This window comes from Anas acuta, chromosome W (genome assembly GCF_963932015.1).
Source record: "Anas acuta chromosome W, bAnaAcu1.1, whole genome shotgun sequence".
Lineage (NCBI taxonomy): Eukaryota > Metazoa > Chordata > Aves > Anseriformes > Anatidae > Anas > Anas acuta.
The window spans coordinates 1,812,496-1,837,641 of record NC_089016.1 but is presented as its reverse complement, the minus strand read 5'-3'; the positions used below and the strand labels follow the sequence as shown (position 1 = coordinate 1,837,641).

The 25,146-nt window shown below is 59.3% G+C and overlaps 2 protein-coding genes and 1 long non-coding RNA gene across 5 annotated transcripts in view; all 3 read right to left on the bottom strand.

The window, feature by feature from the left end:
* Nucleotides 1-1,584: 1,584 nt before the first annotated feature.
* On the bottom strand, nucleotides 1,585-11,317 carry DRAP1 (DR1 associated protein 1). The gene is made up of 7 exons (XM_068664892.1): nucleotides 11,117-11,317; nucleotides 10,543-10,615; nucleotides 9,439-9,532; nucleotides 6,369-6,488; nucleotides 2,844-2,934; nucleotides 2,511-2,593; nucleotides 1,585-2,030 (listed from the first exon to the last, which is right to left on the bottom strand). The coding sequence occupies exons 1-7, from the start codon at nucleotides 11,156-11,158 to the stop codon at nucleotides 1,892-1,894; spliced, it is 642 nt and encodes a 213-aa protein (XP_068520993.1). The 5' UTR covers nucleotides 11,159-11,317; the 3' UTR covers nucleotides 1,585-1,891.
* LOC137846783 (uncharacterized) lies at nucleotides 7,403-9,434 on the bottom strand. 3 transcript variants are annotated; one of them, XR_011090643.1, is made up of 6 exons: nucleotides 8,981-9,434; nucleotides 8,813-8,876; nucleotides 8,257-8,710; nucleotides 7,752-8,194; nucleotides 7,577-7,627; nucleotides 7,403-7,545 (listed from the first exon to the last, which is right to left on the bottom strand). It is a non-coding gene; the product is annotated as an uncharacterized lncRNA (long non-coding RNA). The 3 variants fall into 3 exon arrangements; XR_011090642.1 differs by lacking the exon at nucleotides 7,577-7,627 and having other exon boundaries at nucleotides 7,411-7,514; XR_011090641.1 differs by lacking the exons at nucleotides 7,403-7,545; nucleotides 7,577-7,627 and having other exon boundaries at nucleotides 7,684-8,194.
* A 117-nt stretch (nucleotides 11,318-11,434) lies between the features above and the next one.
* RELA (RELA proto-oncogene, NF-kB subunit) overlaps nucleotides 11,435-25,146 on the bottom strand; it is a 16,434-nt gene continuing 2,722 nt past the window's right edge. Inside the window, 16 exon segments of the mRNA XM_068664889.1 lie at nucleotides 11,435-12,397; nucleotides 12,400-12,459; nucleotides 12,461-12,635; nucleotides 12,637-12,769; nucleotides 13,058-13,144; nucleotides 13,793-13,873; nucleotides 16,480-16,489; nucleotides 16,491-16,585; nucleotides 16,588-16,620; nucleotides 16,623-16,670; nucleotides 16,673-16,690; nucleotides 18,738-18,842; nucleotides 21,280-21,306; nucleotides 21,309-21,407; nucleotides 22,103-22,194; nucleotides 22,894-23,042. Coding sequence (XP_068520990.1) covers nucleotides 12,167-12,397; nucleotides 12,400-12,459; nucleotides 12,461-12,635; nucleotides 12,637-12,769; nucleotides 13,058-13,144; nucleotides 13,793-13,873; nucleotides 16,480-16,489; nucleotides 16,491-16,585; nucleotides 16,588-16,620; nucleotides 16,623-16,670; nucleotides 16,673-16,690; nucleotides 18,738-18,842; nucleotides 21,280-21,306; nucleotides 21,309-21,407; nucleotides 22,103-22,194; nucleotides 22,894-23,042 — 1,443 coding nt within the window. The 3' untranslated portion in view covers nucleotides 11,435-12,166.

The following is a 25,146-nucleotide window of genomic DNA, read 5'->3' as shown; positions in this document are numbered from 1 at the left end:
GGCCTCGTAGATCCCCTAAGGTCTCCTATAGGGCCTTGTAGATCCCCTATGGACTCCTACAGGCCTCCATAGATCATCTCTGGGTTCCTATAGGGCCCTGTAGAGCCCCCATGGGATCCTATAGGGCCTCACAGATCCTCTATAGGTTCCTATAGGCCCTTATATATCCCCTATGGGCTCTTATAGGCCCTTATATATCCCTTATGGGCCCCTATAGGGCTCCTATAGACCCCCGCAGCCCTTTAAAGCCCCCCCTATAGGCTCCTATAGGGCCCCTCTAGACCCCCGCAGCCCTTTAAAGCCCCCCTATAGGCTCCTATAGGGCCCCTATAGACCCCCGCAGCCCTTTAAAGCCCCCCCTATAGGCTCCTATAGGGCCCCTATAGACCCCCGCAGCCCTTTGAAGCCCCCCTATAGGCTCCTATAGGGCCCCTATAGACCCCCGCAGCCCTTTGAAGCCCCCCTATAGCCTCCTATAGGGCCCCTCTAGACCCCCGCAGCCCTTTAAAGCCCCCCTATAGGCTCCTATAGGGCCCCTATAGACCCCCGCAGCCCTTTGAAGCCCCCCTATAGGCTCCTATAGGGCCCCTATAGACCCCCGCAGCCTTTTAAAGCCCCCCCTATAGGCTCCTATAGGGCCCCTATAGACCCCCGCAGCCCTTTAAAGCCCCCCTATAGGCTCCTATAGGGCCCCTATAGACCCCCGCAGCCCTTTGAAGCCCCCCTATAGGCTCCTATAGGGCCCCTATAGACCCCCGCAGCCTTTTAAAGCCCCCCCTATAGGCTCCTATAGGGCCCCTATAGACCCCCGCAGCCCTTTGAAGCCCCCCCTATAGGCTCCTATAGGGCCCCTATAGACCCCCGCAGCCCTTTAGAGCCCCCCTATAGGCTCCTATAGGGCTCCTATAGACCCCCGCAGCCCTTTGAAGCCCCCCTATAGGCTCCTATAGGGCCCCTATAGACCCCCGCAGCCCTTTAGAGCCCCCCTATAGGCTCCTATAGAGCCCCTATAGACCCCTGCAGCCCTTTGAAGCCCCCCTATAGGCTCCTATAGGGCCCCTATAGACCCCCGCAGCCCTTTAGAGCCCCCCTATAGGCTCCTATAGAGCCCCTATAGACCCCCGCAGCCCTTTGAAGCCCCCCTATAGGCTCCTATAGGGCCCCTATAGACCCCCGCAGCCCTTTAAAGCCCCCCCTATAGGCTCCTATAGGACCCCTATAGACCCCCGCAGCCCTTTAAAGCCCCCCCTATAGGCTCCTATAGGGCCCCTATAGACCCCCGCAGCCCTTTAAAGCCCCCCTATAGGCTCCTTTAGGGCCCCTATAGACCCCTGCAGCCCTTTAAAGCCCCCCTATAGGCTCCCCGGGACCCTTATGGGGTTTCTGCAGCCCCCTATAGGGCTCTCGGGGGGGTCTCTGCTGCTCTCTGGTGGCCGCGACCCCACACGGCAGCACCGGGGGGGGGGAAAAGGGGGGGTTTGGGGACCCCCAGGTGACGGGGGGGGGCGTGGGGACACCGAAGGGACCCCGGGGGGGGGCGTGGGACCCCCCCCGGGGGATGTAAAGACGCCGCCTGCACGCTGCCCCTATGGAAACGGGAACGTTTATTGAGCCGATACAAAAACCCCCAGAATCGTTAAAAGTCGCCAACGGCCCCCAAAACCACCCCCCCGCCCCCCAAAAAAAGGGTCACGGGGGTTTGGGGCCGGGCCAGGGGCGCCCCCCACCCCCCCAAAAAAAAAAAAAAAAAAAGCAGGGGGATGGTGCAGCCCCCCCATGAACTTTTGGGGGGGGGGGGCTCCCAGTGCTCCCAGTATACGCCCCCAAGCCAAACTGGTGCGATCCCAACCGCCGGCCCCAAAACGGCCCCAAATCCGGGGGGGGGGGGGCGCTAAGAGTCGTAATCTTCATCCTCTTCCTCCTCCTCTGGGGCGCGGGGGGGGCCTGGAGCTGGTGGGAGCCCCCCTGGAAGCCCCCCCGGGAGCCCCGGGACCGGGGGGGGGCCCAGCGGTGCGAAGGGCACCCCGGGGCTGCGGGGAGGGGGTGTCAGGGGGGGGCTGGCAGCCCCAAAAAGCGACCTCGGTGTCCCCACGTGCCCCCTCCCCCAGCCCTAAAAGACCCCTGCATCCCCCCCCCGACCCCAAAAGGGATCCCAGCATCCCAGTGTCATCCCCCCCCCCTCCCAAAATCCCAATCCCGTTGTGTTCTCCCCCAAAAATCCCAATCCCACTGTGTGCCCCCCCCAATCCCAATCTCACTGTGTGCCCCCCCCAAAATCCCAATCCCTTTGTGTGCCCCCCACTCCAAAATAATTTGGGGTTCCCAATATCCCTTCCCCCCCCACACACCCCAAAAAGCACCCCAAAATCCAGGTGCCCCCCCCGAAAAGAAACCCCCGTGCCCCCCACCCTAAAAAGCTCCCCAGAGTCCTGGTGACCCCAAAAAGGGACCCAGGTGTGTCCCCATCTCCCCCAAAATACCCCAAATGTCGTGCCCCCCCCCCTTGATACCTGGCGAAATTGAGGGGGGGCCGTGCTGGGGGGGGCTGTGGGGTCTCCTCCTCTCCGTCGCTGTCACTGTCCTCTGAGTCCTCCTTTATTTTTTTTTTTTTGGGGGGGGGGGACACAAACAAGGGTCACAGCGAGGGGATGCCTCCCTGCCCCCCCCCCGACCCCAAAAACCCAGGTCCCCCTCCCCAAAAACACTCCTGGGGTCCCAGAGCCCCCCCCTGAGGTCCCAGCACCCCCAAAAGGTGTCCCAGCACCCCCCAAAATGGGTCCCAGCACCCCCCCCATGGGTCCCAGGGCCCCCCCCGGGGTGTCCCCCCCCCGGCACGTCCCCACCTCCTGCTCCGAGTCCGTCCCCGACTGTTTGGGGTCTTTGCCCTTGGCTCCGGGACCCCCGTTCTTCCGCCCCGTACCCGGGCGCCGGCCTCTGCGGGGGGGGGTCACCAACACCCCCGTTAGGGTCACTGACATCCAGGCAGCCCCCCCACCCCAAAACGCCCCCCCGGACCCCTCCAGAATCGCCCTGAGACCCCCCAAATCCCACCCCAAATCCCCCCAGACCCCACTGTCTGAGTTAAGGAGCCCCCAGCCCCCCCCCAAAGCCCCCACAAGCCCCCCCCTGTGCCCAAGGACCCCCCCACAGCCTCCCCCCCAAAGCCAGGACCCCCAAATTTAGGGCTAAGACCCCACAATCCCCCTATGTCCGCCCCCCCATTACCCTCCCCCCCCAACTCCCGGACCCCCAGGGACCCCAGCACCCTGGGAACGCCCCCCCTGGATTTAGAGACCCCCCCCCAAGGATTTAGGTTCCCGCCCCCCCAAAAAATATAGGGGGCATCCTCAAAGGATTTAGGAGACCCTCCAGGATTTAGGGACTCCCCACAAGAACTTAAGGCCCCCCCCAAGGACTTAGGGCCCCCCCCAAGGACTTTAGGCCTCCCCCTAAGGATTTAAGGACCCCCCCCAATAATTTAGGGTCCCGCCAAGGACTTAGAGACCCTCCCCCAAGGACTTAGGGGGCACCCCAAACAATTTAGGGACCCCCCAGGATTTAAAGACACCCCCCCCCCCAGGGACGTAGGGGGCACCCCAAAGGACTCAGGGACTTTTCCCAGGACTTAGGAAACCCCCCTGGGATTTAAGGGGCACTCCCAAAGGATTTCGGTGACCCCCCCAGAATTTAGGGACCCCCCCCAGGGACTTAGGTGGCACCCCAAAGGATTTAGGGACCTTTCCCAGGACTTAGGGACCCCCCCACAAGAATTTAGGCCCCCCCCCAAGGACTTAGGGACCTTTCCCAGGACATAGGGACCCCCCCCAGGGATTTAGGGGGCACCCTCGAAGGATTTCAGGGACCCCCCAAGGATTTCAGGACCCCCCGAGGATTTTGGGGACCCCCCGAGGATTTCGGGACCCCCCCACAAGAATTTAGCCCCCCCCCCAAGGACTTAGGGACCTTTCCCAGGACTTAAGAAACTCCCCAGGGATTTAGGGGACCCCCCCCACAAGAATTTAGCCCCCCCCCCCCAAGGACTTAGGGACCTTTCACAGGACTTAGGGACCCCCCCAAGGATATAGGGGGGCACCCCCAAAGGATTTCGGGGACCCCCCAAGAATTTAGGCCCCCCCCTCAATAATTTACCCCCCCCCCCAAGGACTTAGGGACCTTTCCCAGGACAAAGGGACCCCCCCAAGGACTTAGGGGGCACCCCGTAAGGATTTCGGGGACACCCAAGGATTTAGGGACCCCCCCCACAAGAATTTAGGGCCCCTTCCAAGGACTTATGGGGCACCCCAAAGGATTCAGGGACCTTTCCTAGGGCTTAGGGACCCCCCCAGGGATTTAGGGGGCACCCCCAAAGGATTTCGGGGACCCCCCATGGATTTCGGGACCCCCTGACGATTTTGGGAACCCCCCCACAAGAATTTAGCCCCCCCCCCCCAAGGACTTAGGGACCTTTCCCAGGACTTAAGAAACTCCCCAGGGATTTAGGGGACCCCCCCCCCCCCACAAGAATTTAGGGCTCCCCACAAGAATTTATGCCCCCCCCCAAGGACTTAGGGACCTTTCCCAGGACTTAGGGACCCCCCCAAGAATTTAGGGGGCACCCCCAAAGGATTCTGGGGACCTTCCAAGGATTTAGGGCCCCCCCTCAATAATTTAGCCCCCCCCCAAGGACTTAGGGACCTTTCCCAGGACATAGGGACCCCCCCAGGGATTTAGGGGGCACCCTTGAAGGATTTCGGGGACCCCCCCAAGGACTTAGGGGGCACCCCAAAGGATTTAGGGACCTTTCCCAGGACTTAGGAAACGCCCCAGGGATTTAGGGGGCACCCCGTAAGGATTTCGGGGACACCCAAGGATTTAGGGACCCCCCCCACAATAATTTAGGACCCCCAAGGACGTATGGGGCACCCTAAAGGATTTAGGGACCTTTCCCAGGACTTAGGGACCCCCCCCACAAGAATTTAGGGCCCCTTCCAAGGACTTATGGGGCACCCCAAAGGATTCAGGGACCTTTCCTAGGGCTTAGGCAACCCCCCAGGGATTTAGGGGGCACCCCGTAAGGATTTCGGGGACACCCAAGGATTTAGGGACCCCCCCCAATAATTTAGGGCCCCCCCAAGGACTTAGGGAGCACCCCAAAGGATTCAGGGACCTTTCCCAGGACATAGGGACCCCCCCCAGGGATTTAGGGGGCACCCCCAAAGGATTTTGGTGACTCCCCAAGGATTTAGGGACCCCCCCACAAGAATTTAGGGCCCCTTCCAAGGACTTATGGGGCACCCCAAAGGATTCAGGGACCTTTCCTAGGGCTTAGGAAACCCCCCCAGGAATTTAGGGGGCACCCTCGAAGGATTTCGGGACCCCCAAAGGATTCTGGGGACCCTCCAAGGATTTAGGCCCCCCCCTCAATAATTTAGCCCCCCCCCAAGGACTTAGGGACCTTTCCCAGGACATAGGGACCCCCCCCAGGGATTTAGGGGGCACCCCCAAAGGATTCTGGGGACCCTCCAAGGATTTAGGGACCCCCCCCACAAGAATTTAGGGACCTTTCCCAGGACTTAGGAAACCTCCCTGGGATTTAGGGGGCACCCCCAAAGGATTTCGGGGACCCCCCATGGATTTTGGGACCCCCTGAGGATTTTGGGGACCCCCCCACAAGAATTTAGGCCCCCCCCCAAGGACTTAGGGACCTTTCCCAGGACTTAAGAAACTCCCCAGGGATTTAGAGAACCCCCCCACAAGAATTTAGGCCCCCCCTAAGGACTTAGGGACCTTTCCCAGGACTTAGGAAACCCCCCAGGGATTTAGGGGGCACCCCGTAAGGATTTCGGGGACACCCAAGGATTTAGGGACCCCCCCCCAATAACTTAGGGCCCCCCAAGGACGTAGGGAGCACCCCAAAGGATTTAGGGACCTTTCCCAGGACTTAGGGACCCCCCCAAGGATTTAGGGGGGCACCCCCAAAGGATTTCGGGGACCCCCCAAGAATTTAGGCCCCCCCCTCAATAATTTAGCTCCCCCCCAAGGACTTAGGGACCTTTCCCAGGACATAGGAACCCCCCCAAGGATTTAGGGTTGGCACCATTGAAGGATTTCAGGGACCCCCCATGGATTTCAGGACCCCCTGAGGATTTTGGGGACCCCTCGAGGATTTTGGGGACCCCCCCACAAGAATTTAGCCCAACCCCCAAGGACTTAGGGACCTTTCCCAGGACATAGGGACCCCCCCAGGGATTTAGGGGGCACCCTTGAAGGATTTCAGGGACCCCCCAAGGATTTCGGGGACCCCCCTAGGATTTCGGGACTCCCTGAGGATTTCGGGCCCCCCCCATGGATTTGGGGCCCCCCCGTACCTGCGTGGCGCCCGCTCGCCCTCGCCGTGGGGCTCGTCGCCCTCGCCCTGCATGTCGGGCACGGCGGCCACCAGGTCCTTGAGGAAGTCGAACTGCTGCTCCAGCTCGATGCACTGCTTCCTGGGGGCGGGGCCTCAGCGGGACACGCCCCCAAAAGGGCCGCAAGCCCCGCCCCCAAACCATAGGCCACACCCCCCTTGGGGACAAGCCCCGCCCCCAGCCCCCTGCCCCCATAGGGCTGGTGGGGGGAGTGGGGAAACTGAGGCACGGGGTGGGGGGGTGGGAGTGTTGGGTGTCACCGGGCACGGCACCCTGGGGACATTGGGGACGCCTCATCAGCACCCAGGGGACCTTGGGGACACGTCCTCAGCACCCTGGGGACACTGGGGACATGTCCCCGGCACCCTGGGGACCTTGGGGACACGTCCCCAGCACCCTGGGGACCTTGGGGACACCTCAACAGCACCCAGGGGACCTTGGGGACACGTCCTCAGCACCCTGGGGACCTTGGGGACACCTCAACAGCACCCTGGGGACCTTGGGGACATGTCCCCAGCACCCAAGAGACATTAGGGACACCTCTCTGACACCCAAAGGACATTGGGGACACCTCCCTGGCACCCTGGGGACATTAGGGATACCTCAACAGCACCCAGGGATCTGTGGGGACAACCAGGGGACCTTGGGGACATGTCCCCAGCACCCTGGGGAACTTGGGGACACCTCAACAGCATCCAGGGGACCTTGGGGACACGTCCTCAGCACCCTGGGGACCTTGGGGACACCTCAACAGCACCCAGGGGACCTTGGGGACACATCCCCAGCACCCAAGGGACATTAGGGACACCTCTCTGACACCCAAGGGACATTGGGGACACCTCCCTGGCACCCTGGGGACATTAGGGACACCTCAACAGCACCCAGGGATCTGTGGGGACAACCAGGGGACCCTGGGGACATGTCCCCAGCACCCAAGGGACATTAGAAACACCTCCCTGGCACCCTGAGGACCTTGGGGACACCTCCCCGGCACCCTGGGGACACCTCAACAGCACCCAGGGGACTGTAGGGACAACCAGGGGACCTTGGGGACATGTCCCCAGCACCCTGGGGACATTGGGGACACCTCCTTGGCACCCTGGGGACCTTGAGGACACCTCCCTGGCACCCTGGGGACCTTGGGGGCATGTCCTCAGCACCCTGGGGACCTTGGGGACACCTCAACAGCACCCAGGGATCTGTGGGCACAGCCAGGGGACCTTGGGGACATGTCCTCAGTACCCAGGGGACCTTGGGGACACCTCAACAGCACCCTGGGGACATTTGAGACTTGTCCCCAGCACTCAAGGGACACTGGGGACTCCTCAGCAGCACCCAGGGGACCTTGGGGACACCTCCCCAGCACCCAAGGGACCTTGGGGACACCTCCCTGGCACCCTGGGGACCTTGGGGACACCTCAACAGCACCCAGGAGACCTTGGGGACACGTCCCCAGCACCCAAGGGACATTAGGGACACCTCTCTGACACCCAAGGGACATTGGGGACACCTCCCTGGCACCCTGGGGACATTAGGGATACCTCAACAGCACCCAGGGATCTGTGGGGACAACCAGGGGACCTTGGGGACATGTCCCCAGCACCCTGGCGACCTTGGGGACACGTCCGCAGCACCCAAGGGACATTAGAAACACCTCCCTGGCACCCAGGGGACCTTGGGGACACGTCCTCAGCACCCTGGGGACCTTGGGGACACCTCAACAGCACCCAGGGATCTGTGGGGACAGCCAGGGGACCTTGGGGACATGTCCCCAGTACCCAGGGGACCTTGGGGACACCTCAACAGCACCCTGGGGACATTTGAGACATGTCCCCAGCACTCAAGGGACACTGGGGACTCCTCAGCAGCACCCAGGGGACCTTGGGGACATGTCCCCAGCACCCAAGGGACCTTGGGGACACCTCCCTGGCACCCTGAGGACCTTGGGGACACCTCAACAGCACCCAGGAGACCTTGGGGACATGTCCCCAGCACCCAAGGGACATTAGGGACACCTCTCTGACACCCAAGGGACATTGGGGACACCTCCCTGGCACCCTGGGGACCTTGGGGACACGTCCTCAGCACCCTGGGGACCTTGGGGACACGTTCCCAGCACCCAAGGGACATTAGAAACACCTCCCTGGCACCCTGGGGACCTTGGGGACACCTCAACAGCACCCAGGGATCTGTGGGGACAACCAGGGGGCCTTGGGGACACGTCCTCAGCACCCTGGGGACCTTGGGGACATGTCCTCAGCACTCAAGGGACATTAGAAACACCTCCCTGGCACCCAGGGGACCTTGGGGACATGTCCTCAGCACCCAGGGGACCTTGGGGACACCTCAACAGCACCCTGGGGACATTTGAGACATGTCCCCAGCACTCAAGGGACACTGGGGACTCCTCAGCAGCACCCAGGGGACCTTGGGGACATGTCCCCAGCACCCAGGGGACATTGGGGACACCTCCCTAGCACCCTGGGGACGCCTCAACAGCACCCAGGGGACTGTAGGGACAACCAGGGGACCTTGGGGACATGTCCCCAGTACCCAAGGGACACTGGGGACACCTCCCTGGCACCCAGGGGACCTTGGGGACACGTCCTCAGCGCCCTGGGGACCACAGGGACACCTCAACAGCACCCTGGGGACACCTCTCTGGCACCTTGGGGACCTTGGGGACACCTCAGCAGCACCCAGGAGACTACAGAGACACCCAGGAGACCTTGGGGACATGTCCCCAGCACCCAGGGGACCTTGGGGACACCTCAACGGCACCCAGGGATCTGTGGGGACACCCAGGGGGCCTTGGGGACACGTCCCCAGCACCCAAGTGACATTGGGGACACCTCCCTGGCACCCTGAAGACCACAGAGAGACCTCAGCAGCACCCTGGGGACCACGGGGACACCTCAACAGCACCCAGGGGACTGCGGGGACCCCCAGGAGACTGCGGGGACCCCCAGGGGACATTGAGGACCCCCAGGGGACCTCGGGGACACCCAGGGGACACCCAGGGGACACTCACAGGTGCGAGGTTGTCATGGTCTTGGCGTTGCGGGACTGGGTGACGTGGCACGCCTTGCGCAGCAGCGACTCCAGGAAGAGCTCCAGCGCCCGCGCTGCCCCGCTAAGGACCCCAAAAAGGGGACACGGGGACCTTGGGGACACCTACCCTAACCCCCCGGGACCTTGGGGACACCTCTCTGTCACCCCACACCCCCCCCGGGGCGGCCCCGGTGGCCTTTGGGGGGCGGGGATGGGAAGGGGACCGAGGTGGGACACGGATGGGCGGAGAGGGGTGGGGGGCACCCAAGGGGACAGGGAGGGGACAAAAAAGGAAGGTGGAGGGGACTCAATGGGGACACCACAGGGACGGGGACACAATGATGACACTGAGGGGACACAAATGGGGGACAGTGGGGACACGGATGGGACACCATTGGGGCACAGTGGGGACACAATGGGGACATGGAGGGGACACAATGGGGTCAACAGGGGGATGGGGAGGGGACGAGGATGGGACACTGTGGGGACACCGTGGGGACAAGAAGGGGACACTGTGGGGACACCATGGGGACAGGTAGGGGTCACCACGGGAACACTGTGAGGACAGGGAGGGGACACCGCGGGGACACTGTGGGGACAGGGAGGGGACTCAATGGGAACACCACGGGGACAGGGAGGGGACTCAATGGGGACACCACAGGGACAGGGAGGGGACACCACGGTGACACTGTGGGGATGGGGAGGGGACTCAATGGGGACACCACGGGGCCACCATGAGGACAGGGAGGGGACACCGCGGGGACATCATGAGGATGGGGAGGGGACAAGGAGGGGACACCATGGGGTCACTGCAGGGACACCATGGGGGTGGGGAGGGGACACCACGGGGACACTGTGGGGACAGGGAAGGGACACAATGGGGACACCATGAGGACAGGGAGGGGACAGAGAAGGGACACCACGGGGACAGGTAGGGGACACCACGGGGATGAGGAGAGGACAAGGAGGGGACACCATGGGGACACCGCGGGGACACCATGGGGACACGGTGGGGACACATTGGGGACACCGCGGGGTCACCGTGGGGACAGGGAGGGGACACGGCGGGGTCAGGGCAGGATACAGATGATGACGGGGACGGCGGCCGCCACCTTCCCGATCTCCTCGTCCGTCTGCATGATCTTCTTGATCCGCGCCTGGGGACAGCGGGGGGGGGACACAGGGGACACTGAGGGGACAGGGGACACTGAGGCACGGCCCCGCCCCCCGGCACAGGCCCCGCCCCTCCCCGAGGCAACAAGCCCGGGAAAGCCACGCCCCCTCCCCTAGGCCACGCCCCCTTCCCCTAGGCCGCGCCCCCTCCCCTAGGCCACGCCCCCCTCCCTCCAGGCCACGCCCCCCCGAGGCCTGTTGCTAGGGGCCCACCTGTCCGCTCCCCCCCCCGTTGCCATGGCAACCCGTTGCCGTGACGCCCCGTTGCCACGCAGCCCCGTTGCCATGGCAACCCGGCCGCCACCGCCCTCCCCGCCTCCTCCAGGCCCCGCTTCCCCTCCCGGAGCCGGTTCCGGGCCCGGAGCCCAACACAGCGGCCCCGGGACCCCCTCAGGGCCCCAGATCCCCCCTCAGGGCCCCGGTTCCCCCCTCAGGGCCCCGGTTCCCCCCCCCAGGCCCCGTTCCCGGCCCGGTTCCCCTCTGACCGGCGGGAATCGCGCGTTGTATTTCTTCTTCTTGCTCGGCATCTCCGCCACAAGGCGCCGGCCCCGCCGCTTTGCCGCCGCCCCCCACCCCCCGCCGCCGCCGGGCCCCGGCCCCGCTGGGCCCCGCTGGGCCCCGCTCCCGCTCCCGCCGCCGGGCCCCGCTCCGCTGCGGCCTGCGCGCAACGCCCCTTCCGCCCTTAGCCTCGCCCCTTCCGCCCTTAACCCCGCCCCTTCCGGCTCCGGGATCCACCCAGCGGCGAGGCCACGCCCCCTCCCCAGAGCCCGCCCCCCGCGCTGTCAATCAAGCGATCCCGGCGCTGTCATTGGGCCGTTTATTTCGGGGAGGGGAGGGGTTAAAAAGGGGCGGGGGGGGGGGTTTGGGGTCCCCCCCCCCGCCCTAAGGCACTTTTTAGGGAGGGGAGGACCCCCCCTCCACCCCGCCCCGGGGCTCTCCCAGTGAGCCCCAGTGGCCTCCCAGTAGCTCCCAGTTCCCCCCAGCAGCTCCCAGTTGCCCCCAGCCCCCTCCCAGTTGCCCCCAGTAGCCCCTGAAGCTGCTCCAGTCCCTCCCAGTAACGCTTGAAGCCCCCCCCAGTTGCTCCCAGTAACCTGTCAAGCCCCCCCCACACTCCCAGTGTCTCCCAGCAGCTCCCAGTTCTAGCCCAGTCAGGCCCAGTAGCTCCCAGTTCCCCCCAGTAGCCCTTTAACCTTCTCCCAGTTGCTCCAGTAGCCCTCTAAGCACCCCTAACTGCTCCCAGTAACACCCGAACCCCCTCCCAGTAGCTCCCAGTAAAGCCCCCCAGTTCCTCCCAGTAGCCCTTGAAGCTGCTCCCCCCCCCTCCCAGTAACACTTGAAGCCCCCCAGTTGCTCCCAGTAACCAGTCAAGCCCCCCCAGTTGCTCCCAGCAGCCCTTTCAGCCCCCCCAGTAGCCCTTCAACCCCCTCCCAGCTGCTCCCAGTGACTCCCAGTTGCCTCCAGTTGCCCTTCACCCCCCCCCAGCTGCTCCCCGCCCCCCCCCCCTTGCCCTCCCAGTCCCTCCCAGTGCCTCCCAGTTAGGTGGAAGGGAACTGGCTGAGGAAGGCGCTGAAGTCCAGGTCCCCCAGGGAGGGCAGCGAGTCCTCGGCGGGCGGGGGGGGGCCCCCCAAATCCGGGGGGGGGGGCAGATCCGAGGGGGGAGCCCCCCCGGGGGGGGTGGGGGGGGGCTGGCTCTGCACCAGCCGGGTGATGGCTTCGGGGTAGGACAGCAGCATGGGGGGGGGGGGGGGGGGGGAGCACCCCCCCCGACGGAGGGGGGGTCCCCAAAAGCAGCCGGGAGGGGGGGGAGCTCCCCGAACCCCCCCCCCGGCGGCGGAGGCGGTGGCGGGGGGGGGTTCGGGGGGGCCCAGCAAGCGCTGGAGCTCGGCGGCGTCGATGGTGTCGAAGGGGGGGTCGTCCAGCAGCGCCCCTAAATCCAGAGGGGGGGGCGCCCCCCCGGGATCGGGGCCACCCCCGCCGCCGCCCCCCATTTCGGGACCGGTGGCGGGGGGGGGGGCCCGGCCCCCCCTCGTCGAACTGCAGCTGCAGCAGGGCCTCGGCCAGGGGCTCCGGGGCTGCGGCGGGGGGGGGCACCCCAAAAGGGAAGAGGGGGGCGGGGGAGGCCCCCAGAGGGGGGAGAGCTGGGGGGGGGCAAGGGGGGGGGGGGCAATAAGTGTGGGGGGGGCTCGGATGTGCCCCCCCCATGTCTTTTTGACCCCCCCCCCAATCCTTTGCCCCCCCCCGGACTCCCATTTCCACCCCCAACCCCCCCCTTTTACCCCCCCACCCCATATCCACCCCCAGCCCCCCCCTTTTGCCCCCCCCCCCGTTAAACCCCCTCATTTGCCCCCCCAGCCCCCCCGTTTCCACCCCCAGACCCCCCCAGACCCCATTAACCCCCCCCTAATGCCCCCCCCCCAAAAACTCACCCATGCTGGGGGGGGGCTGGGGGGCCTGGGGGGGCCGGGAGGGCACGGCGATGCGCCGGGGGGGCCGCGGCTCCGAGGGCTCCAGGCCTGGGGGGGGGGGCAGGAGGGGTGTCAGCAACAGTGTCAGGACCCCAAATACCCCCCCCCGTGAACCCAATACCCCCCCAGGACCCCCCAACCCCCCCCAGGACCCCAAATACCCCCCCAAGAACACCCAACCCCCCCCAGACCCCAAATACCCCCCCAGGAACGGCCCCCACCCCCAGATCCCAAATTCCCTCCGGGAACCCCAAATACCCCCCCAGTAACCCCAAAACACCCCCAGGACCCCCCCAGGACCCCAAACACCCCCCGAGGAACCCCAAAACACCCCCTAGGACCCCAAATACCCCCCAGGACCCCCAAATGACCCCCAGGACCCCAAATACCCCCCCCAACACCACAAATACCCCATAAAATAACCCCAATAACCCCCTTGACACCCCAACCCCCCCAGGACCCCCACTGCCCCCTGTAGGTACCCCAACACCCCCCCCAAAAACCCCATTAACCTCCCACCACCTCCAACACCCCCTTAGCACCCCAAATCCCCCCCTTAACACCCCAAATCCACCCCACGGTGGGGGAGGAACCCAGATTTGCCCCCCCCCAAGACCCCAATTCCCCCTCAGGGACCCCATAAAGGGCTGTGGGACCCCCCACCCCATAAATTCCCCCCCCCCGGGACCCCACAACCTGGCAGCGGCGCCCGCTGGACGAAGGCGCGGAACGTCTCCCGCGTGCGCTTGCGCTTCTCCTCGATGCACTGCAGGTCCCCTGCGCCCAGTCCCCACCAGTACGTCCCAGTAAGAACCAGTCCCCGTCCCCACGACCCCCTAACCCCCCCCCAACAAGCCCCGGTGATCCCCGAAATCCCGGTGACCCCCAAGGCATCAATGACCCCAAATGTATCAGTGACCCCAAGTGGGCCGGTGACGCTCCCAGTAACCACCAGTTGCTCCCCCAGTAAGTCCCAGTCACACCAGTAAAACCAAGAGAGGGGCAGGGGGGTCCCCAAAGGGCTGGGGGGGCTGGAGACTGCATGGGAATCCCATAACCATATTGGGGACCCCTTGGGGACCCCAAAATCATGGTGGGGAACCCTTGGGGACATCAGGGTTGGGTTGAGGACCCCATAACCACATTGGGGACCCCATAACCACGTTGGGCACCCTTTGGGGTCCCCATAAGCATACTGGGGCCACCACCACCACCTTGAGGACCCTTTTTGGGACCCCGTAACAACTTTGGGGCCACCAACCAGCACAACCGCGTCACCAAACCCTTAAATCCCACCCGACGGCCCCGTTGGCGACCGCGCTGTTGGGTTGGGGTGGGCTATGGGGTGTAGGGTGGGTATAGGGCATAGGGTGGGTGTAGGGTGGGTATAGGGTGTAGGGTGGGTGTAGGGTGGGTATAGGGAGTAGCGAGGGTATAGGGTGGGAATAGGGTAGGTATTGTGTGTAGGATGGGTGTAGGGTGGGTGTAAAGTGGATGTAAAGTGGATGTAGGGCATAGGGTGGGTGTAGGATTGATATAGGGTGTAGGGTGGGTGTAGGGTGGGTGTAGGATGTAGAGTGGGTATAGGATGTAGGGTGGGTGTAGAGTACAGAGTGGGTATAGTGTGTAGGATGGATATAGGATGTAGGGTGGGTGTAGGGTGTGTATAGGATGTAGTGCGGGTGTAGGGTGGATATAGGGTATAGGGTGGGTGTAGGGTGGGTGTAGGGTGGGTATAGGGTGTGTATAGGATGTAGTGCGGGTGTAGGGTGGATATAGGGTATAGGGTGGGTGTAGGGTGGATATGGGATGTAAGGTAGGGTATAGAGTGTAGTGGGGGTATAAGATGTAGGGTGGATATAAGGTGTAGGGTGGGTAGAGAGTGTAGGGTGGATATAGGACGTGGAATGAGTATAGGATGTAGAAAGGATGTAAAACAGGTATAGGATGTAGGGTAGATATAGGGTGTACTGTGGAGACAGAATGTAGGGTGGATATAGGGTGTGGAATAAATACAGCATGTAGAGAGGATATAGGGTGTAGTATGGGTATAGGGTGTAGAGTGGATATAGGATGCACGGTGGATATAGGGTGCAGGCTGGGTATAGGGTGTATAACGGGTATAGAGTGTAGGGTGGATATAGGACGTAGGGTGTGTATAGGGTGTAGTAAGGGTATAGGATGTAGGGTGGATAAAGGGTGTAGGGTGTAGTATGGGTATAGAGTGTAGGGTAGATATAGAACATAGGGTGGATATGGGGCATAGGATGGGTGTAGAGTGTAGGGTGTAGGATGGGTATAGAGTGTAGGGTGGGTATAGAGTATAGTGTGGATATAGGATGTAGGGTGGGTAGAGGGCGTAGGATGGGTATGGGATGTAGGGTGGGTATAGGGTGTAGGGTGTAGTATGGTTATATAGTGTAGAATGGATATAGGATGTAGGGTGGGTATAGGGTGCAGGATGTAGGATGGGTATAGGATGTAGGGTGGGTATAGGATGTAGGGTGGATATAGGGTGTAGGGTGTAGTATGGGTATAGGATGTAGGGTGGATATAGGATGTAGGGTGGATGTAGGGTGTAGGATGGGTATAGGATGTAGGGTGGATATAGGGTGTAGGGTGTAGTATGGGTATAGAGTATAGGGTAGATATAGAACATAGGGTGGATATGGGGCATAGGATGGGTGTAGAGTGTAGGGTGTAGGATGGTATAGAGTGTAGGGTGAGTATAGAGTATAGGGTGGATATAGGATGTAGGGTAGGTATAGGGTGTAGGATGGGTATGGGAGGTAGGGTGGGTATAGGGTGTAGGGTTGTAGTATGGTTATAGAGTGTAGAATGGATATAGGACGTAGGGTGGGTATAGGGTTGCAGGATGTAGGATGGGTATAGGATGTAGGGTGGGTATAGGATGTAGGGTGGGTATAGGGTGTAGGATGGGTATAGGGTGTAGGATAGGTACAGAGTGTAGAGTGGGTACAGAGTGTAGGGTGGGTATAGGGTGTAGGATGGTATGGGACGTATGGGGGGGTATAGGATGTAGAGTGGGTATAGGGTGTAGGGTGCATATAGGACGTAGGGTGGGTGTAGGGCGTAGGATGGGTATGGGATGTAGGGTGGATATGGATGTAGGGTGGATAGAGGATGTAGGGTGGGTGTAGGGTGTAAGATGGGTATGGGATGTAGGGTGGGTGTAGAGTATAGGGTGCATATAGGATGTAGGGTGGGTGTAGGGCATAGGATGGGTATGGGACGTAGGGTGGCTGTAGGGTGCACATAGGGCGCAGACCTGAACACACTCTATAGGACGCCCATAACCCATAGGGCGGACATGGGGCGGGTGCGGGGCCGCGGAGAGGGGTGTGGGGGGGGGGGGTCCGTACCCTGGTGCGGGAAGGTAGCGGAAGTCGAGGGGGGGGGAGCGCTGTCGGTCGGAGGGGCGCTGCAGCTGCATGCGCACGGTGACGGGCTGGCGCAGCGCCCGCTCGCGAAGGGCGGCGTGCGGAACACGATGGCCACCTGCGGTGCACGTCCGCCGCCGCAAAGCTGCCCTTGGCCTCCCAGCCCTCGGCGCGAACAGAACCTCGATGTCCTCTGCGGGGAGAGGGGGGCGTTAGGGGGTCTGGGGGGTTTGGGGGGCGTTATGGGGTCTGGGGGGTTGGGGGTGTTATGGGGTCTGGGGGGGTTGGGGGGAACAGCACCTCGATGTCCTCTGGGGGGAGAGAGGGGCGTTATAGGGTCTGGGGGGGTTGGGGGGCCTTATGGGTCTGGGGGGTTTGGGGGTGGGTCGGGGCGTTATGGGGTCTGGGGGGTTTGGAGGGTTTGGGGGGGTTGGGGGGGGGTGTGGGGGCGTTATGGGGTTTGGGGGGGTTGGGGGTGTTATGGGGTCTGGGGGGGTTGGGGGGGGTCAGGGGCGTTATGGGGTCTGGGGGGTTGGGGGGGTTTGGGGGCGTTATGGGGTCTGGGGGGGTGTGGGGGCATTATGGGGTCTGGGGGGTTTGGGGGGGGGGTCGGGGGGCGTTATGGGGTCTGGGGGGTTTGGGGGGGGTGTGGGGCGTTATGGGGTCTGGGGGGTCTGGGGGTTTGGGGGGGGGGTTTAGTGTCATTTTAATAGGTGGTTTGGGAGTTTGGGGGTTTTCTGTGAGGGTTTTGGCGGGATTTCGTTTTTTTGGTTTTGTTTTTAGAGGGGATTTGGGGGTATTGTTTTAGGGTTTGGGGTTTTCTTATAGGGTTTTGGGATTTTTATTTTTTATATATATATAAATTTTTATATTTTATGTGTTTTTTTATTATTTTTTTATTTTTGTAAGTGTTGGGATTTTGAGAGTTTTGGGGTATTTGGGGGGTTTTGTTTTTTTAGAGGGGATTTGGGGCTTTTGTTTTTAGGGTTTTGGGTTTTCTTATAAGCTTTTGGGATTTTCAGGGGATTTGTTTTTTTTTCATATTTTCCTTATTTTTGTAAGTTTTGGGATTTTGATTTTTTTTTTTTTAGGGGGGGTTTGGGGGTATTGTTTTTAGGGTTTGGGGTTTGGGGGTATTGTTTTTAGGGTTTGGGGTTTTCTTATAGGGTTTTGATATTTTTATTTTTTTTATAAATAAATTTTTATATTTTATGTTTTTTTATTATATTTATTTTTGTAAGTTTTGGGATTTTGAGAGTTTTGGGGTATTTTGGGGGGTTTCTTTTTTTAGGGGGGATTTTGGGATATTGTTTTTAGGGTTTTGGGTTTTCTTATAGGGTTTTGGGATTTTTATTTTTTTTATAAATAAATTTTATATTTTATGTTTTTTTTATTATTATATTTTCTTTATTTTGGTAAGTTTTGGGATTTTGAGGGTTTTGGGGTATTATTTTTTAGTTTTTTATTTTTTTAGGGGGGGTTGGGGTATTGTTTTTAGGGTTTTGGGTTTTCTTATAGGGTTATGGAATTTTCAGGAGGATTTTTTTTTTTCAATATTTTCTTTATTTTTGTAAGTTTTGGGTTTTCTTTGAGAGTTTCCGTTCTATGTTTTTTTTAGGGGGAATTGGGGGTATTCTTTTTAGGGTTTTGGGGTTTTCTTATAGAGTTTTTGGGATTTTCATTTTATTTATTTATTTTTTTTATTTTTAATTTATTTTTGTAAGTTTTGGGTTTTTTATCTTTTTTTTTGAGGGGAAGGAGGGACAGGGGTCTTGTTCTTAGGGTTCTTGGATTTTCTTATAGGGTTTGGGTTTTTTAGGGATATTTTTTATATCTTTAATATATTTTTGTAAGTTTTGGGGTTTTATTCTAGTGTCTTGGGTTATTTGGGAGGAGTTTTTTTTTTTTAGGGAGAAGTTGAGGGTTTTGTTTTTAGGGCTTGGGGGTTTCCTTTAGGATTTTGTTTTCTTTTGGTGTGTTTTTAAGGGTTTCAATTTACGTTTTTTTTTGGGGGGGCGGGTTTGTTTGGGGGTTTTGTTTTTAGGATTTTGGGGTCCGTTTTAGGGTTTTGCGTTTTACGTGTCGGTTTCTTTCTGGTGGTTGGGGCTTTTTTTTTGGGGAGGTGGGGTTTTATTTTTAGGGTTTTGGGGCCTTTTCGTGGAAAACTTGGGGGTTTTATTTTAGTTTGGGGTTTACTCTTTTTTAGGGTTTTTTGGCTTTTTTTTTGGGGGCACACCGACCTTTCTGGACCTTGTCACAGAGCAGGAAGATTTCGTCGCCCCCCTGGCAGCTCCCCGAGTTGCGGTTCACCCGGCAGATGCGCAGCTCGGCCGTGCTGGGGGCACCTGGGGACAGGGGGAAGTTTTGGGGTGACGTTAGGTGACACGGGGTCACACGGGGTCATACAGATAGGATAGGGTGACACCGGGACGTGTGGGGTTACGCGGGAGTGATATGGGGTCATGGAGGGTAGCGCGGGGGTTATAGGGTGATCTGGGGGTCACGCAGGGGGGCATGGGGGCACACGGGGTCACATAGGGTGATATGGGGTCACAGGGGGTCATACAGGGTCATATAGGGTGATATAGGGTCACATGGGGTCATACAGGGTCACATGGGGTCATATGGGGTCACACAGGGTCACAGGGGGTCATACAGGGTCATATAGGGTCACATGGGTCATACAAGGTCACACGGAGTCATATGAGATGGGGTCGCACAGGGTCATATAGGGCACATGGGTGGCTATGGGGTCATACAGGGTCACATGGGGTTATACAGGGTCATATAGGGTCACATGGGTCATATGGGGTCACACAGGGTCACATGGGGTCATACAGGGTCATATAGGGTCACATGGGGTCATACAAGGTCACACGGAGTCATATGATATGGGGTCGCACAGGGTCATATAGGGCACATGGGGTGATATGGGGTCATACAGGGTCACATGGGGTTATACAAGGTCATATAGGGTCACATGGGGTCATATGGGGTCACACAGGGTCACATGGGGTCATACAGGGTCATATAGGGTCCCATGGGGGTCATACAAGGTCACACGGAGTCATATGATATGGGGTCGCACAGGGTCATATAGGGCACATGGGGTGATATGGGGTCATACAGGGTCACATGGGGTCATACAGGGTCATATAGGGCACATGGGGTGATATGGGGTCATACAGGGTCACATGGGGTCATACAGGATCATATAGGTCACATGGGGTCATACAAGGTCACACGGAATCATATGAGATGGGGTCGCACAGGGTCATATAGGGCACATGGGGTGATACGGGTCATACAGGGTCACATGGAGTTATACAGGGTCATACAAGGTCACATGGGGTCATATAGGGTGTTATGGGGTCACACAGGGTCCCATGGTGTCATTAGGGTCATACAGAGTCACATGAGGTCAGATAGGGTCACGTGGGGTCATATAGGGTAATATGGGGTCACACGGGGTCACACGAGGTCATATAGGGTGTCATGAGATCACACGGGGTCATATAGGGTCATACAGAATCACACGGGGTCATATAGGGTCACGCAGGGTGGCACGGGGGTCACACGGAGTCACATGTGAGGCCTCGCATGGCTTTAGCCAGTTTGGGTCTGTTTTAGCGTGTTTTTGCATGTTTTCGTCCCCCAACGAAAACGTGAAAATATTTTAAGATGTTTTTGGCACGCTCTGACACGCGTGTAGCATGTTCTTGGCATGTTTCAGCGTCTCAGCAACGTTTTCCCGTGCCTTTAACATGTTTTTTGCATGACTTAGCATGTTCTTGGCATGTTCTTGGCATGTTTTAGCATCTCAGTGAAGTTCTCACATATTTTAGGATGTTCTTTGTCTGATTCCGCATGTTTTTAGCATGTTTTTTGGCGTGTTTTGGTGTCACAGCAAAACCTTCACAGGTCCTAACATACTTCTGTCGTGATTTAGCATGTTTTTATCATGCATTTTAGCATGTTTTTGGCATGTTTTAGTGTCTCAACGACATTTTGGTGTGTTTGAACATGTTCTAGGCGGTGACCTAGCATGCTCTTGGTGTGTTTTAGCATGTTTTGGGCATGATTTTGGTGCGTTTTGACGTATTTTAACATCTCAGCAAAACTTTCATGTTTATTAGTATGTTCTTGGCATGACAGCGTGTTTTTTGGTGGCATGTTTTGGCATGTTTTAGCGTCTCAGCAGAATTTTCATGCATTTTAGTATGTTCTTAGCATGACCTAACATGCTTTTGTCATGTTTTATCACGTTTTGGGCATATTCAGGGCATGTTTTAGTGTCTCAGCAAAATTTTCATGTATTTTAGTATGTTCTTAGCATGACCTAACATCATTTTGTCATGCTTTAGGCATGTTTTAGGCATGTTTTGGGCATGTTTTTGTGTCTCAGCAAAATTTTCATGTATTTTAATATGTTCTTGGTATGACCGAACATGTTTTTGTCACATTTTGTTATGTTTTAGGCATGTTTTCTGCATGGTTCAGTGTCTCACCAAACCTTTCGTGTATTTTAGCATGTTCTGGCATGACCTAACATGATTTTGCCATGTTTTGGCTTTTTGACGTGTTTTGGCATGTTTTGATGTGTCTTGGCCTGTTTTGGGCCTATTTTGTGTGTGTTTTTTTAGTGGTTTTGCATATTTTCAGCATACTTTTGTATGTTTTTGCATGTTTTTAGCATGTTTTTGGCATGTTTTTTTGCATATTTTTGGCACGGTTTTATATGTTTTCGGCATGTTTTTGGTGTGTTTTCGGCGCGGGACTCACGGTTATCGTAGATGGGCTGGGAGAGGACGGGGGCAGCGGGTGCAGCCCCCCCGGGCCGTGCACCCACACCTGGAAGCAGAGCCGCACCGCGCTCAGGTCGTACTCGCCACCGCGCTCCTCCGCCGGCACTGCCGCGCACCAGTAAGAACCAGTCACCACCAGTAACCACCAGTCACCCCTGCCGCTGTCCCCCTGGCTGCTGGCTGAACCTTCCCAGTGCTCCCAGTAACCTCTCGGGCTTCCAGTAAGCTCCCAGTAAGCTCCTGCGGTTCTCAGTAACCTCCCACTGCTCCAGTAAGCTCCCAGTGCTCCTACTGATCCCCTCCCAGTAACCTCCCAGTAACTCCCAGTACCCTCAGCACCTTCCCAGTAACCCTTAGTATAACTCCCAGTGCTTCCCAGTAGCCCCCAAAGCCTCCCGGAACGGTCAGCACCCTTACCAGTAACCCCCAGTATAGCTCCCAGTGCTTCCCAGTAGCCCCCAATGCCTCCCAGTTACCTCCCATTAACACCCAGTATAGCTCCCAGTGCTTCCAATAGCCCCCAAAGCCCCCCAGAACTGTCAGCATCCTTACCAGTAACCCCCAGTATAGCTCCCCTTGCTTCCCAGTAGCCCTCAATGCCTCCCAGTCACCTTCCAGTAACCCCCAGTACCCTCAGAACCCCTCCCAGTAACCCCCAGTATACCTCCCAGTGCTTCCCAGTGGCCCCTGATGCCCTCCAGACCACCCCCAGCCACCCCCCAGCTCCCCACCAACCCCCCGCCCAGTAACCCCCAGTGCCTCCCAGTAACCTCCCCATTGCCTCCCAGTGCTCCCAGTACCGTTGAAGGGGTTGTTGTTGGTGCGGATGCGCTCGGCCAGGGCTGCCTCCAGCTCTCGTTTCTTCACGCACTGGATGCCCAGGTTCTGGAAACTGCCCGGGGGCTCAGCACAACCCCCCCAGACCCCTCTCCCCAAATTTTAGGACCCCCCCCCCAAATCCCAGGGACTCCCCATCCCCCCGGGACATCCCCAAGACCCCAGAACCCCCCCCCCTAAAAATACCCCTCAGGGATCCCTTCAGGACCCTGAAATTCCTCCAAGACCCCCTGGGACCCTCCCATTACCTGTAAGCCCCCCAAAAATTTGGGACCCCCCCCAAACCCCAAGAATCCCACAGACCCCTGGGACCCCCACAGACCCCTGGGACCCCCCCAGAACCCTGGAGACCCCCCAACCCCTCCCAAATCACCTTGAAACCCCCCAAATCTCCCCATCACCCCTTACCTGTAGCCCCCCCAGACCCCCCCCAAATCCTAGGGGACACCCCTCCAAACCCCATTTTTCCCCAAAAAAACCCCATTCCCCCCAAAAAAAACATTCCCCCCCAAAAAAACACATTACCCACCCCCTTTAGATCCCCCACTCCCCCCCAAGTCCCCCCCAAAAAAAACTAAAGACCCCCAGCCCCCCCCCAAACCCAACAGGGGACCCCCAGAGATGGGTTTGGGGGGGGTCCCCTGGTTCGGGGGTGGATTCCCCATTTTAGGGGGGGGTCCCTGGTTTGGAGGGGGGGTCCCCGGTTTGGGGGGGTTCCCATTTTTTTGGGGGGGGGTCCCACGGCCCCCCCTACCTGTGGACGCTGCGCTCGGGGGCCAGCTCGGCCTCGTAGAAGCCGTCGTGGCAGTCGCGCCCCACCAGCTCGTGGGGGTGGGGGCGGTGGGGGGGGTCCTTGGTCACCAGCGACACCCGCACGCGGCCCGGGCCCCGGTAATTGTTCACCTGTGGGGGGGGGGGACACGTTGGGGGGGTACTGGAGGGACTGGGAGGGACTGGGGGGTGCTGGAGGGGGTCTGGGGGGTGCTGGGGGGTTGCTGGGGGGGATTGGGGGTTACTGGGGAGCTACTGGGGTAGACTGGGGGCTCTGGGGGTGTACTGGGAGGTTACTGGGGGATACTGGGGAGTTACTGGGAGGGGCATTGGGGGTCACTGGGGTGTACTGGGGGTTACTGGGGGGGGTATTGGGGTGTACTGGGAGGTTACTGAGGGGTACTGGAGAGCTCATGGATGGGTTGGGGGTTACTGGGGACTGCTGGTGTGGATTGGGAGCTCTGGGGGGCTCTGGGGGTGTACTGGGAGGTTACTGGGGGGTACTGGGGTGGATTGGGAGCTCTGGGAGGTTACTAGGGTGTACTGGGAGGTTACTGGGGGGCATTGGGGGGTTACTGGGGTGTATTCAGGGTTACGAGGGAGGTATTGGGGTGGACTGGGGGGCCATTGGGGTGTACTGGGAGGCTACTGGGGGGCTGTTTGGATGGATTGGAGGGTTACTGGGGGGCTACTGGGGTGGGTTGAGGGCTCTGGCGGTGTACTGGGATGTTACTGGGGGGTACTGGGAAGTACAGGGGAGTTACTGGGAGGGCACTGGGGTGTTACTGGGGTGTATTGGGGGTTACTGGGGGGCTATTGGGGTGGACTGGGAGATAACTAGGGATGTACTCGGAGGCTCCGGGAGGTTACTGGGGTGTACTGGGGGGGATCTGGGAAATTACTGGGTTGTACTGGGAGCCTCTGGGGGGCTTCTGGGGGATACTGAGAGATTACTGGGGTGTACTGGGGAGTTAATGGGGTGCTCTGGGGCGTTACTGGGAAGCTCTGGGAGTTTACTGGGATGTACTGGAAGCCTCTGGGGGGCTACTGGGGTGTACTGGGGGTCTCTGGACATTACTGGGTTGGACTGGAGTGTTCCCAGTGCCTAACAGTCTATACTGGTCTATGCTGGTGACTCACTGGGGGGGGGGTGTGGGTGCTGTGCTCCCAGGAACAGGACCACAGGGGGGACACCGGAGTGGGTTCCCAGCACCTAGTGGTCTGTACTGGTTTACACTGGTGGGTACTGGTTATATTGGTCTGTACGGGTTTTTACTGATCTTTACTGGTTTCTACTGGTCTGTACTGGCTTGTACTGGTCTGTACTGGCGACTCACGCGGATGGTGGGGTGGGTGTGGGTGCTGTCGGTGGGTGTGGGTGCTGTCGGTGCTGTGCTCCCCGGGGACAGGACCCCGGGGGGGACACTGGGGTGGGATCAAGGGGATGTTCCCATCACCTGACGGCCTATACTGGTTTGTACTGGTTTATACTGGTTTTTACTGGTTTGTACTGGTTTGTACTGGCGACTCACGCGGATAGTGGGGTGGGTGCGGGTGCTGTCAGTGCTGTGCTCCCCGGGGACAGGACCCCAGGGGGGACACTGGGGTGGGATCAAGGGGATATTCCCAGCTCCTAGTGGCCTGTACTGGTTTATACTGGTTTATACTGGTTTGTACTGGTTTGTACTGGTAACTCACGCGGATGGTGGGGAGGGTGCAGGTGCTGTCGGTGCTGTGCTCCCCGGGGACAGGACCCCGGGGGGACACTGGGAGGGGATCAGGGGGATGTTCCCATTTCCTGACGGCCTGTACTGGTTTATACTGGTTTATACTGGTCTATACTGGTGACTCACACGGATGGTGGGGCGGATGCAGGAGCTGTGCTTCCTGGGGATAGGGCCACGAGGGGGACACTGGGGTGGGATCGGGGGGGGATTCCCAGCTCCTAACGGCCTATAATGGTTTGTACTGGTTTTTACTGGTTTATACTGGTCTATACTGGCGACTCGCGGATGGTGGGGTGGGTGCGAGTGCTGTCGGTGCTGTGCTCCCCGGGGACAGGACCCCGGGGGGGACACTGGGAGGGGATCAGGGGGATGTTCCCATCACCTGACGGCCTATACTGGTTTGTACTGGTTTATACTGGTCTATACTGGTTTGTACTGGTCTGTACTGGTAACTCACGCGGATGGTGGGGTGGGTGCGGGTGCTGTCAGTGCTGTGCTCCCTGGGACAG

What these genes read in the sequence shown, in the direction of transcription:
- DRAP1 (XM_068664892.1), bottom strand. Translation starts at nt 11,158, where the DNA reads ATGCCGAGCAAGAAGAAGAAATACAACGCGCGATTCCCGCCG. An exon ending in GGCGAGCGGGCGCCACGCAG is followed by an intron (nt 2,935 to 6,368) that starts GTACGGGGGGGC and finishes CCCCCCCCGCAG; the next exon opens with AGGCCGGCGCCCGGGTACGG. An exon ending in GGACGGACTCGGAGCAGGAG is followed by an intron (nt 2,594 to 2,843) that starts GTGGGGACGTGC and finishes AAAAAAATAAAG; the next exon opens with GAGGACTCAGAGGACAGTGA.